At 25.3% G+C, this 15,672-nt stretch overlaps 1 protein-coding gene across 1 annotated transcript; it reads left to right on the forward strand.

Moving 5' to 3' along the window:
* Positions 1 to 13,140: 13,140 nt before the first annotated feature.
* On the forward strand, positions 13,141 to 13,683 carry LOC106434810. The gene is made up of 2 exons (XM_013875664.3): positions 13,141 to 13,293; positions 13,395 to 13,683. The coding sequence occupies exons 1-2, from the start codon at positions 13,237 to 13,239 to the stop codon at positions 13,581 to 13,583; spliced, it is 246 nt and encodes an 81-aa protein (XP_013731118.1). The 5' UTR covers positions 13,141 to 13,236; the 3' UTR covers positions 13,584 to 13,683.
* The last annotated feature ends 1,989 nt before the right edge of the window (positions 13,684 to 15,672 follow it).

Raw genomic sequence — 15,672 nt, forward strand, 5'->3', positions numbered from 1 at the left:
GTACTCTTCAATAACTTTTTTTAGACCTTTGGCGAATTAAAAAGGATTAATGCAATTTAAAACTTTTAAGACTGTAAATAATATTCTAAAATATACAAGAAGGCCACTGATCTTACATTGAACTTAGTCGCGACATCATTTGACCATTTTTTAAAAAAAAAGTTACCCACCCACCATTTTATAATCTTTGACTTTAATAAATTTACCCATTTAATTTTACGCCCGAATTTGCGCGAAACTGATTTGAAAATTTCAAAATGAATATTCACGTTTGTGGAATCTCCTTTTATACGGATGAATTTGTTTTAAGCTTTTTATAGTTTTAAATGAAAAAATAAACAATTTTAAAATCCTTAATGTTTAAATCCATTGTTTTAACTCTTAAGAATTCAATTGGTAACTGTTGAATTGAATGGAAAATTAAATAAACTAATGAATATAAATTAGGAAAAAGACAAAAATATATAAATTTGTATTCATTTCTTTCCTCATAGAAATTGGAGAATGAATTTTTTCCTTCGCAATTTTCTCATTCATAAAGAAATTAGAGGAATTGAATAGGACCCATGAATCAATATTGTGACAAAAACTTCAACATGAATGGCATAAAATTTTAGAAATGAAAATTTCCACATCATTTTTTCCTAAATTTTGGTCACCAATTGAAGCTAATATCTTTTTCGATTTATTACATTCCATAAGAAAAGTAAAAAAGGTAAATAAATAGTTTTAAAAATAAAATTGCATAACACAATTCATTTAGATTTACATTACTCTATCAAGTTTATGCTTAGAATGTTAAGCAAAAAAAAGCTTAACTTAGAAACACTAATGATGAAAACTGAAAAAAATGTGATTTCTTTCTAATAGATATATCCGTCGAGAATATGCATTCGTACAGATTCCCGACGAAACGTGTTTGTCGAAATTATTTTGTTGGTAAAGAATTCATCAAAAAAAATCAAAGAATAGCTACAAATTTTCTGAAACACTAATTTTTATAGGATTTACAAGGAAAAAAATTATTAAAATAAATTGTTAAAACTTCTCGACGGCTGTGGTACATAATATTTTTAAGAGAATTCCCAAAAAACTTTTCTATGGACTTTTCATTGAAAATTTGTCAAAGATTAGTAATTTTTTATTTTAAAATTTTAATATAATAATCTAAAATATTTAAGAAAATAATTAATCAAAATTCATAGTTAAAATTTAAATACATACAAGTTTTAAAGACAAGATTTTCACAGTTTTAAATAATAATGAAAAGATTTAGAAATCTTAGCCGAAATTATGGTTCATCTTCTCGACAAGATTTTTGGTTTTTTGCCAATTGTGAAAATATAGTTGCAATTTGGTTCTGCACTGAGCCACTCATCTTTGTTCAACACATGTTCTACAATCTGGGGATTAATATACGAAACTTGTATGGACGAGAAAATTGTGTTTCACATCTAACCCGATTAAACGCCATTTTTTATTCGGAACCATCTCCTAAAAATGATGATAAAATTGAAAATATGTCAATGAAATGTTTATAAAATACCTAAAGAACGAGGTTGTTGATTTGTTGAGCCAATGTTATGAATTCAGTAATACCATATATATATTTATCTGTAAATAACTTTTTCTATGGATATATAGTAAGTTTATCCATCTACGAATGAAAATAATTAGAAAACATATTTTGTACTTTGTTCTGAATGAAAAGATGTGATATTCATAGATGAAGGTAACCTAATTTTTGATGGATTTCTGAAAGATTTCCGGCGGATTATGAAAAAAATATTATTTTGTAGAAAATTTTATTTTTTCAAACGGATACATAGTGGTTGTAGACTCTGTGGGGAATTCTCAATGGATTTCGACTTATTTGTCTTTTTATCGGAAACTCATCGAAAATTGCAACAGCTAGCTAACAGATGGTATATTGTTTTCTTGAGAATTCATATGTAAATTTCCGATGGATTTCTTTTGTCAAATTTTGGCGAAAAAAAATAAACAGGTTTTTAACAAAAGATATTTTATGGGAAATTTTTGACAAATTTTCAAAATTTCTCAAAATTTTATTCCAACGTTTCTCGTTGGAAATTGAGTATTTTCTTGTAATGTGTACACTACAAGAGCATCATGGGATAAGACAAATGATTTGAATGATACTTTTAAAATTGTGTTATTAATGAAGAACAAAGTTTTTCGAAAAAAGAAAAAAATGAGGAACGGAGCTACATGCATGATAGAGGAGTCAAATGATACATTGGAAATCATAGTACATATTTACTCCGAATCGATAATCTAAAAGAAAAATAATTAGACCCAGTGCATGCATTGCTTTGACTGATCCCCACTCACTTGCTGACTTGCTCCGTGTCGTTCGAGAAGGTCTTACTTTTAACACACAAGGTAAATTTACGAGGACATTTTGTTTAACAGAATTAATATTTTTCTTTTGATTCCGGATCGATAATCTCAAAGAAAAAAAATTAGACCCAATGCATGCATTACTTTGACTGATCCCCACTCACTTGCGCACTTGCTCCGTGTCTGTCGTTCGAGAAGGTCTTACTTTTGAAACGCAAAGGTAAATTTACATTGATGCATATGGATAAATGGATTTAGTTCAGAATAACAAAAAAATATGTATATATATATATAATACAAATAAAAGATTTAGATATAAATTTAAATAAACAATAAATATGACATAAATGATATTTTTTATAGTTATTATATAAGTATTTTTTAATTAAAATTCAAAAACTAAGTTTTCATTAAAAACTATAAAACTGTATTTTATGTCAAAATTATAACATCACATTTTTTCGTTAATCACATAAAAACTATAAAACTGTATTTTATGTCAAAATTACAACATCACATTTTTCGTTAATCACATAAAATTTTGAGAAAACAAATCCTACCAAAATCACAATTTCACATAATCACAAAAATAGTATTTTTTCATTTAAAATTGTAATATTCCATTTTATGTCAACATTTCAAAACCACAATTTGTCAAAAACACAATTTTCATCAGAATTGCATTAGAACAGATAAATCACATTGGTCAACCAAAATTGCAAATTCTTAATTTCCATAAAACTTGTAAAATTGTTTTTCCCCAAAAATATGTTTTCTGCAAGACCTATGTGAACACATTTTTTCATGAAAACCACAAAAAAATTCTCGTCAAAAACCAAAATTATATCTTGATGTTAGAATCATAAGATCACAATTTTTTTGCTAAATTTCAAAATAACATTTACCTTCAAATATAAATTATATTTTCCTCCTATTTTCAATTTTATGCCAAATTTATAAAATCATATTTTTCATCAATACCAGAAAATATAATATCATGCAAAAATTAAATATCGCACTACCATAATAGCGTAAAATTTTCTTTTACAACAAATTATAAATTTTATTAAAACTTCAAAATTAACTTGTAAAAATTATTTTTGATTTAAGTATATGTATTTTACTCCTTTTATGAAACTCATTTATATTGAATAAAAAGGTATAAAAATTCAGATTCTCTGTCCAAACATGAATGTTCAATTCAGTGAATATAAACCAACCAAAATAAGGAATATGGATACCATTATCTAAACACCTGCAGTATCTGAATATTGTTAAGTTATTAACAGATTAAATAGAGTAAAACCGATATATTACATTATAGTAGGAGATAGTAATATAGTTTTTTTTTTTTTAACAACAGGAGATAGTAGTATAGTTATATGTAAAATACATAATATAAGTAATAGTACTTATACAGATATAACTTACTTTGTTAATATAATCTTGATTTAAAACTTTGATTTTGCTACTATTATTTTGTTTAAAGTTAAAATTATTTTATTTTTATTTCTTTATTTTATAGTTTTTAAATAAATTATTATTAAAACATTTATGGTGAAAATTTATTTATTATGATATATCTTATTTATTTGATAATATTAAAAATAAAAAATATTATTATTTTACTAATTATTATTTTTATTATTAGTATCTATTAACTAATCTAAAATAATATATTAAACAAGAATTTTTTATGTTGTAAAAAAATTTATTTTATAAAAAATAAATTTATATTTTAAAAAAATTAACTATGGTTTTTGTATAAAACTGATAGATCAAAAATCAATGTTATTTAGACCAAAATAATTATGGTACTATTATGGTAGCCAATTTTATCAACAAAAAATATAAATGAAAAGAACTGAACCAAAAGCCAAATGAATACTCCTAATCCAAATGTTCATCCAAAAACCCAAACAAAAAATATTAAATTATTTTTTCAATATTAAATTAATTATTTGAATGAAATTTGTAAGTGGTATGGAAATGACAAGCGAATAAACTAACAGGTCGTCAAATTATTTTTCATGTTTAATTGAATACATTCCCTTAAATACTTTTGTTTATGCACAATTACATATAAAGTGAATGCTTACAAACCAGAAACCGTATCTACACTCTTTATTAATTAGACCCATAACCTAAATATGTGAATTAAAAGAATCAGTATCCACTTATGAGAAGCACTATATCAGCTTTTTCTTTATGACTTTCTTCTAAAGCTAGGCTGATAGTCATGATTATCCATTTTCTAAATGAAACCCCGTAGAAGCTGTTTCAAATCTTTAGACAAATTTCCAAAAGCTAGCAACGTTTTTTAGAAAGTTGGGTAAAGTATGAGCTAGTGTACTTGGCCAAACAAGCAAACACCACCATATCGTTGAAATCATATCAAGAGAAAAATAATTATTTTAATTTTGGTGATCATAAACACAACACATAATCGCCTCAGTATTCATCGAAATGAGAAGATCAACTTCATAATTAATGGTGGGGTAACTGACCCATTGTTCTCCAACCAATTAAGGGCCAGGTTATTTGTGCACAATACTAATGGCTGCCAAATAAATTTCCTGACCCAGAACAGGAGGTTTGTATACCGCCATAATGAATTCATATTTTTTTTAAATGTTTGCATCTGTAAAAGATAACACGTGTTTTAATTATAGCAGTAAGGTTTTATAGGTATCATTAGTAAGTTAATTTATGATCAATTTTTTGTTGGTTGAATTAATAATTTTATAGTATAAAATAAATGCTAATAAGTTTACAAGGATATTATTAATCAAAAAAAAAGTTTACAATGATTTCTTGTTATATTTATAAATATTTTTATTCACCTTTTCTCCTCTTTTTCCTTTTATAAAACATTGATTATAGACTTCCATGTCATATTCTTTATAAAGTGTTTTAATATTACTTATTTTATTTTAAATAACTTTAAGAACAGTTTATCTATAAAATAGATTTTGTTTTGGTGTAATATAAAACACCTTTTTATAAAACAGATTTGTAATTATGGTTTTAAATTGTTTTCATATCATATGAGATAGGAAGACGAAATACTACATAACACTATGTTTAATAAACGGTATAACACTAGTAAAAAAGAAAAATACTATAATAAAAACTGGTTTGTAGTACAACGCTATTACTAAAACGTACAAATACAAAAAAATACCCAATCGTCCAATTGTGTGTGTGTGTGTGTGTTCTTACAACAAATGAAACTCTTAACTTAAAACATAATCCAAAATTAATTGTGTTTAGTTAAAAGATTTTGGTGGAGCCAGGGCCGCCTCGAATTTTGTTTGGACCCTGTTCAAAAATATTAACGTTATATTTAAAATATAATAAAATAGTTTAATAAATTAATAATTTTATTTATATATATTTAACGTTTTTTATAAATTATAAATTCTTAATTAGTGAGTACTATATCTAATTTTAGACCATAATTTATGCATATATTGTTGAAAAATTCTAAAAATTTTATTTTTAATATTCGGATCCTAGATAGAGCGTCGAATTATTTAATACTACAACACTCTACATTCATTTTTAATTCATGAAAATATTGTTATGAAGCTAACAAAAAACAGAGAACTAACTATAATCAGAGGTGGAAGAAGTATATGAAAGAAAATCACATCTATAAGAATCTAAGAAAATGCAAGAATCTTCTCATAAAACAAATAAACAAAAATCATATGAATTTGATGCATTATAAAGAGATAAAAAGTAGACGTTAAAAGTTTTCTTTTATCACTGATAGAAATGAATTACAGTGGTACACTGGTCTCACTTAACTAAATAACTAACAAACGACTACTATAAACCTTCTAAAAGTGATACTTCTCTCAATAAGTGTTATAATTTGCTGTGGACTGTGGTGGTTAAGGGATATTCAACAAGAAATCTACATTCAACTATTTTTCATGTATACAAAGTTTAATAAGAATTTACAAAAGTACAAAAAAAAAAAACTAAATAAGATTTGGCATCTATCAAAATAGGCTGTAGCTTCTGTTGTCTCATTTTTAGTGAACTATTTATCATACAATCATTAGCTTTTGTTGTCTATAAAAATTAGCTGAGTGTTCGTCTAATCATATTTCTCTCAAACTATACTTTAAAATGTATATCCACATATTCATAGCCATATACATTTCTATCTTTTATCATAACAAAAAAAATTTAATAATTTTTTTTGTATATATAGTAAATACTCTACAATAGTAAGGAGTAAGATCCAAACCTGGAATATTAATTTGTAAAATAATAATCTGCCAGTATCTATAATAGTTTTGAAATTATGACAAATGCATTATATCTAGAGAAAAAGATTATGATAGCACCAAACCAAGTTTTTGTTCTCAAAGTAGCACTCAAGGATCAAAGTCACCAAAATAAGTTTCATTAAAAAAGTAAATATACACTTATATCTTTTGGGTTAATTAATCCAAACCTTAGGGTTTAGAGTTAAGATGTGGGGTTTTGAAATTAGGGTTTAAAATTTTATAAAAAATAAATACTAAAATAAAAAATAAAAATTTAAAAAACAGTTTCAAAAAGTATTTTTAAATTATAAAAAAGAAAATTAAAAAAAAAATAAAAGAAATTTCGAAAAAAATAATTTCAAAAAGAATTATAAAAATTTCGAATCTGAAAACATATAATCTGAAACTATAAAAAAAATTTATTTTTTTTTATTTTTCTTATTTTTATTTATTTTTGTTTGTTTATTTAATTTTAAACCAAGGGTATTAGAGATATTTTACCATTTAATGAATGTCATTTTTGTGATTTTCTCCTTATAGTGCCATTTTTGTGACATAAACTTCAAAAGGTGCTATTATTGACAATTGCCCTTATATCTATAGTAAAAAATGCATAGGAGTAGACGTTGATGAATCTATATTATTAATAAAGAAGTACCCATTAAAAAATACTTATACGTTTTCTAACTTATTTACACTTCCATGCCACTAAGAATTAAATTAAACTACTTATTTTAATGATTGTCTTTTTCAGTTAAATTAATGATTTTTCCTTAATCAAATTTAAACTTAATGTGATTAAATGAACCTACATATTTTAATGCTTGTCTTTTTCAGTTAAATTAATGAGTTTTCCTTAATCAAATTTAACCTTTATATCGATAAATAAACCTAAAAATACATCATATTTAACGTAGTTTATTACAGACGAGTACAGCCCAATAATGAACTTGAATTTTATTTTTACGAAAAAGTGAATCATTTGACGTATGTAATATTTAAAATATATTAACTACAATATAACAAATGCATATAACCTTTCTATACTTTAGTTTGAAATGATCATGCTCAAGTTTTATATAGTCAACTTACATCAATGCATCGATCAATGTACAATATTCAAACCACCTATAGTTTTTGTTTTCCTTATAGGATGTATCAACCAACCAATCATCCTATTGATTTTCTAAGCTTTATAAAAAAATAAATCAATAAATACAAACTCAAAATCAAATATCTTCTATTAATCAAAACAAAATATCTTCAATGTTGTATCTTTAATGTACCTATTAAATATAGAAATTGTAACCATAATTACACTAATTATAAGAATAGATTTGATTACAACCAATTGATCTATTACTTCGGTAATTGATTTGATTGCAGAAGAGGAAACAATAAATTTAAAATTTGTAAGAATATAAAGATATAGAGATTCCAAACAATTGCCTATATTTGTGTATGATTTTCGCATAATAAGCTTCAAATTGAACATTGAAAAAAATAGAGAAATTTTTTTAATCTTTTACCGACACAGAACTTAAACAAAATGAATAGTTAAATGTAATTTTTTTTGTTACACTTCCTGAAAAAAAACGGTTACAACATGAACCTTTATAATATGGCCTTTTAACATATTTATGTTATGAACATTTAATAATTATCTTGACAAAAAACAGAGACTATCAATAATTTATTATTAATAAAATTATGAAATTATTTACAATTTGATGACTAATTCATCGCCCTTTTTATATGTTAAATTTTCATAGAAGTTTAAAAATCATTGTATTTTCTTTAAACATGTATAACTAATTTATAATATTTTATGTCATACTAGGTCATAATATAATATTTCTTCATATTTTACATTAATAACCATTATATTTATATATCGTCTACAATTCTCTAATTACGTCTGTTTGTTCTATTTTTTATATGATATCGAATATTCGTCATAAATAGATGGTTTAAGATGCCAAAAAAATATTTACTTGGTGAATATAATACATCAAATATTACAAATACATCATTTAGTTAAATAAATAACCAAAAACTAAATATTCATACCCGCGCTGGTGTGCAGATCAGGGTCTTGTGTACCTTCAAAAACATGAATAATTGAGAAAGAAACGTAATAAACAGGCAAAACTAAAACTCATATAGATATTTATGCAAAAAGAAAACTATTAAGATAAATGGTCAATTTAAAAATCCGCTGTAAAAATATGTCACAAAATTCAAATATAAAAATGCTTTCTGAGATAAAAAAATCGTAGAGATTCCTAATGAAATTGTTTTATGTTATATACAGAGATATGTTGATTTAATAACAAATAACCAATATTTTTTCTATTCTCTACCATTTGGTAAAATAGTATTTATAAATCTACTGATTTCAACAAATTACATAACCATACGCCTACCAAAATTAAAGTTACTTCATAAACATAATATAATATACAACGTTTTTGAGTTGTTTGTCATGTTTGTATTGTCTTTCCCTTTTGCGTTTACTTTTTCAATTGATATACGAATGGAGAATGGATATTTTCTTGATCATAAAAAAAGAATGGATATTCTCTTGAAGTTGCCCAAGTCCAGATTCATCTGAGTGCATTGGTGTTTTGGCTTGGTCATCACAAGGGGTTTTTTTTTTCAAAAGTCATCACAAGGGTTTTTCATTGTTAAGTCAGAATCAAAAATTTAATTTGGAGATTTAGCATCATAAGAATTTTCAGCAGTAAGAAACTCAATTAATAAAAAATGGCAATGGTTTGGTTTGGATGTGTTATTGCGTTTGAAGTTGGTAACGTACGTCTAAATTTAACCAAAACAAAAGTGACGTATTCCTAAAAAATAAAACACTAACTACCACAACCACAATTATGTCTCTCTCTCACACAAGTTTCTAGCATAGCTTCCCCAAAAACACACAGAGAGAAAATAAACATGAATATAAACTGTCATAACAAATCCATTTGACACCTTAGATCATCAAAAAAAAAAAAAAAAACACATTTGAAACAAGAAGAAAAGCATGACAATTTGAAACAAGAAGAAAAGCATGACAATGACATAAAAATGGTGATGCTATAGGCCATCATTTTTTCTATTTTCATCTAATAGTTTCACTTTGACTCAGTTTTATACTCCCTCCGTTCTTAAATGTAGGATGTTTTACATAATTTTGATGGTCCAATATGTAAGATGTTTTCATTTTTGTAGATAACTTTTACTTTATTAAAAACTGTGTACCTAATCATATTTTAATAATCTATTCTATAATTGGTTGAATACCATTAATTTATAGTTTTAACGATATTTTCTAGACAAAAAAATAATTTTCTTAATATTTATGTTTATACCTAAACATCTTATATTTACGAACAGAGGGAGTACTTTACAATCATTTTATTTCATAAAATTAAATAAAATGTTGGGTAATTATCAATAATAGCACCTTTTGAAGTTTATGTCTCAAAAATAGCACTAGAAGGAGAAAGTCACAAAAATGACATTCATTAAAGGGTAAAATATCTCTAATACCCTTGGTTTAAAATTAAATAAACAAACAAAAAATAAATAAAAATAAATAAAATAAAAAAAATGAAAAAAAATAATTTTTTTTTATAGTTTCAGATTATATGTTTTCAGATTCGAAATTTTTTTGAATTGTTTTTTAAAAATTTTTTTTTTATTTTTTTTTCAAATTTTTCTTTTTATTATTTAAAAATACTTTTTGAAACTGTTTTAATTTTTTTTTTTTTTTAGTATTTATTTTTTATAAAATTTTAAATCCTAATTCTAAAACCCCACCCCTTAACTCTAAACCCTAAGGTTTGGATTAATTAACCTAAGGGGTATAAGTGTATATTTACCTCTTTAATGAAACCTATTTTTGTGACTTTGAGCCTTGAGTGCTACTTTGGAAACAAAAACTTGGTTTGGTGCTATCCTAGTCTTTTTCTCTAAAATGTTCATTTATTTGTATTTCATAATTCTATATAACTAAATATTCAATTTTTTTTTGCGGTTTTGACGAAAAAAGATTATATGGTATTCGTAGGAAAACTTAATGTTTTGTAGTTTTAGTAGAAAAATAACATTTTGCACAATTTTTTAAATGGTTTTGGCAGGAATTTTTATATATAGTTTTGGCCAAAAACTTGTTTGGAGAGAAAAATTCGATTTTGCGATTTTGGTTGAAAATTTGACTTTGTGATTTTGGTGGAAAAACTTGTTTTTGATTTTGACAAGCAAATTTTATTTGACGAGAAAATTTTATTTGTTGAAAAAACTTTTTTTTTTTGGATTTTGGCCGAAAAACTTGATTTTGCGATTTTAGCTGGAAAACTTGATTTTGCGATATTAAAGAGAAAACTGGATTTTGTGGTTTAGCGAGAAAACATAATTTTATAATTTTTGCGAGAAAAACTATTTTACGGTTTTGGCGAAAAAATTGTTTTGTTGTTTTGATTTTTAAAACTCCTATTTTCTCAAATTTGATTTATGTCAAAACTCTATTTGTTTTAGATTATTGGACGGACTATATTCATATAGTTTAAACCCACTAACGTCCACGGTATAAATAGTCTTGTGACTCTTTCCAATTATAGCATGCAATCTAAATGAGTGTAACAAAATTAGGTTCGCTACGTTCAAAAAAAAAAAAAAAACAAAATTAGGTTCGTTTATATTTGGACATTGACGATCTTTGATTAACCCATCCATTTGACAGCTATACATTATAGCAATGGTGCACAACTGCACATACACATTCAAAGTCAAGCCGCTTCACTTTTGACAGCTATACGGTATAGCAGGTGGTGCATATAGAATACACATACATTATAGCAATGGTGCATACACACATTCAAAGTCGACCCGTGGTAAAATAAAAGGTGGTTTAGTTCCTTCTAGTGCATATAGAACCTGAGCAGCAAAAGGCTACTAGCACTCCCTTTACAACTGGGCCATTGGTTTTTGTTAATACTTTTTAAGTTTGTACAATTCTGTCAAAAAGTTATTTTTATATTTTTGTCACAAAATAGTTCTAAAAAAAATAACTAAAATAATTTTTTTTTATTTTGAAAATTTTAATATTTATTTTTTATTTTTTAAAATTTGAAACTCTATCCCTAAAACTCCACTCTTTAATTTTAAACCTTAAGTATAGATTAATTTACAAAAAAAGTAAAAATGTACTTTTACTCTTTAATAAAAAATTTTATGGTAATTTTCCTCTTTGAGACTATTTTTGTGATAAAACCTTAAAAATTCTATCAAAGGGAATTTCTCTTTAAGATTTAGGTTTCGAATGGTAACATCCGTTCCGCACCGCACCTCAGTTAACAGTAACAAAAAGCTCTACATATACCATATATCTATACGTTTTTATAACTGTTAAAACCGCACCGCAGTTAAACCGCTTGTCCCGCACCGCTCAAACCGCAGTTACCATTCGAGCCTTAATGGTTAAATCCAATTTTTGCCCTGTGTATTTCATCAACTGAACTAATTCTCACGGGAAAAGAGGCAAAAAGCCAAATTTTAATTGTTTCTAACTAAAACTTTTAACAGCCCACATATTTAAAAGAAAAGGAAACCTTTTATATTTAATCACCAAATTTAAAATCATTATTTAAATAAACAACGATCAAAATCCTCAACGATAGCTAATCTGAAAACATTTAAGTATTTAACATAAGGACAGAACTTAGGTTCATCTCCTAGGGTGAACCTTTAAATTCACCCCACAATTTATAACCAATCAAATTTCCACTTAGATTATTAATTAAAAAACATTAAAATAAACAAAAAATAACTACAAAAAATAAAAATGCTAATTTTAACGACGCTAACGCTTCCAGCGAATCCCTAAACCCTAAATTTTAAATTCTAAATCCTATACCCTAAATTCTAAACCCAAATCCAAACCCCTAAACCCAAACTTTATACCCTAAACCCTAATCCTAGACTCTAAACCCAAAATCTATACCCTAAACCCTAATTCTAGACTCTAAACCCAAATTATATACCTTAAACCCAAAAAATAGACTATAAACCTAAACCCTATACCCTAAACCCAAGTCTTAGACCCTAAACCTAAACCCTAATTTTTTTGAACAATTCATAGAACTCTTCTATGTTATATTCAATTATATTGGTCATATTCTTATACTTATAAAAAAATTTAACATTAATTAAAAAATATATATATATTGGTCATATTCTTAATACTTATAAAAAATGTTGTCGCTCTTCGAACCGTAATAGTTGATCGCTTCATAAGAAGAAAAGACAAAAATCCTTATCAAACGGGCCACCACTGTGAAATTTATATAAACATAAAAATTAGGTTAGTATTTGTAAATGTATACAGTACAAAGTTGACCTCACAAGTTACAATGTAGTAATTATTTAAAGTATTTTCAAATAATAACAAATGATGCTAGGATCGAGAAGGACGACTTAGTAGTTAAAGAGTCTATCAACTTCCTCAAAGGGTCTCTCTCTATATAAACTTAACGCCCATGGATTCACCATAGATCCAGAAAATCCTCAAACAACAGATCAGAAGATAAAAGACATGAAGCAACAACGTTTTTTGGTCGCCTTCTTCGTAGTCCTTTTCAGCTTCCTCCTTGTAAAGCTTCTTCTCTATATTAAAACCTAACTAATGAAGATTTGATTTCAATACATGTATATATATGTGTATATAACAAATGCTATATTTTGCTGGTATAGTTTGTGTATCTGAGTGAAGGAAAATCAGAAGTTGCAGAGGACTATTGGAAGAAGATGATGAAGAGTGAGCCATTACCTGAACCAATCAAAGATATTCTCAACAATCCTTTTAGGACAGGACAAGAGAGGTTCGCTAAGAATTTCAACACCAAATCTGTCGTCATTATCTACCACAATCCTAATGTATAATTGATTAAATCTATGTATCGGGCTATACATGCACGTGTATGTGTGTGTGTTATTTAAGCAAATAAGATAATAACATCTGCTTGAGTTGTTGTTCTACCAATATATTCACAGTGAAGAAATGTTAACCCTAGACATAGTACCAGCCAAGTCATATAACACCTAAAACACCAAAAAATGATTCCTTTGACCATAACGAAAAAAATACTGTATCATTCAAGCATAAAATCAAAATAATGCAAGATGTATTCGATAATTTCTGATTTTATTTTCTGGGCAACAGTTTCTAAAAATCTATGAAAAAGTTAAAACGCATGAAATCATACTCCTAATGAGACAAAAATACAGAGGTTACAATGTAGTACAAAACAATGGGTAGTAATTCTTTTTGAATCAAGTAGAGAACACATGATTTGGGAGATAAGGCAAAATACAATCAATAATGGACAGAATCTGGTGGAATTTCAATTAAAACTGAGAAAGAAGAATTGAATAAGAAGAAATTGAATCGTTACAAATGTTTATATATAGAGAGAAGGATACTATTTGTATATTTTAATTGAATTATTTCTCTTATATAGTTTAATATAATAGTACAGTATAAAAATGGGAATTAAAAATTCATCATATCCTTATGAATATTATAAGAAAAACGAAGCAAATTGTGAAAATATAAGGTTCAAACCTATTACTCGGAGTTTAATCAAAATTATACTAAAGAGTTTAATCAAAATTATACTAAAGAGTTTGATTCACATGATTAGTGGTATATAATTTTAATATTTACCATATTACTAATAGTTTAATATAATATTTTCAAACACAATAATTTTATAATTTTCATGTAGTAATTTAATTTATTATTTCAAATTATTAGTGATATCTCACTTATTAAAACATGAACACTAATTAAAATTTTACATTATGTGATATTTTACGACAAATTATGTTCAATTTAATATTAACTTAGATATTAATTTTCTTAAGATCATACTTGTAGTTTAGTTTTTGGTCATACATGTATGTAAATAAAATTATATGTTTGAATTAAATCTTTGACCGAATAACCAATATTAAGTGTAATTGATAAATTGTCTACTTCATTTAAATTATTAAACCAGAAATTGTAATGCATTGTGTTTTTTGTCCTTTTAAACCTGATTTTGTCCTTTTAAACCTGATCTTTTCTTTATTATTTATGTTTCTTATGTTGTCTATTGCTGATTTACACTTTTCTACCCTAAAACTCTTGGATAATTTACAATGATTTTTTCAATGTTAAATCTACAACTACATTTGATAATAAATACACTGAAAACATAAGTAAGTCTATCATTTATGTTAATGACATAAATTGGTACAATATCTATTGCACTTTAAAATTTGCAAAAGATAAAAGAAACACAAAAAATTACATTAATAAATAATATATGAATATGGTCTATATAAAAGTAAGCTTAATTAGATTTTTTATAAACAAAGCAGTCATATACTTTAATTATTGAAATACAAAATTAAACCAGCCACTATATTTAATAGCATAAACTTACTGCACTTTCTAAATAGTAGACCGATCATTTATATTGATAGCATATTTTCAACAATGTGGTACAAAAATCTAAACTAGCAAATCTTTATTGTTAGAGATCAAATATTTAATTGAAAATACTATGTTAAATTAATATCACAAATTTAATACAAAATTGTTGATGAGTTTAATATAATTACAAAATTAATTAGATACTTAAAAGGTTTATTTTAGTAAAAAATGAAATATACGTTTATATTTTAAATAATTACAAAATTAATTAAATATTTTAAAGGTTTGTTTAAGTGAAAAAACTAAATATACATTTATTTTTTAAATAAATACAAAAGTAATTAAATACCTTAAATTATTTTCTTTAAAGAAAAATGAAATATATATTTATATTGTAAATAAAAAGATTTAAAAGCTTTTATCAGTTAAAATTCAGAGAAAATATGAAAATAACTATTTGATTTTTTTTTAGAATACTTAAAATAATGCAAATATGTATACAAAAATTCATTTAAATATTTTTTTAAGAGATGGTCCAAAAAGAAATATCTC

Source organism: Brassica napus, chromosome A8 (genome assembly GCF_020379485.1).
Source record: "Brassica napus cultivar Da-Ae chromosome A8, Da-Ae, whole genome shotgun sequence".
NCBI lineage: Eukaryota > Viridiplantae > Streptophyta > Magnoliopsida > Brassicales > Brassicaceae > Brassica > Brassica napus.

Coding starts and splice junctions, on each gene's coding strand:
- LOC106434810 (XM_013875664.3), top strand. CDS start 13,237: ATGAAGCAACAACGTTTTTTGGTCGCCTTCTTCGTAGTCCTTTTCAGC. Junction 13,294..13,394: donor TCCTTTTCAGCTTCCTCCTT/GTAAAGCTTCTT, acceptor TTGCTGGTATAG/TTTGTGTATCTGAGTGAAGG.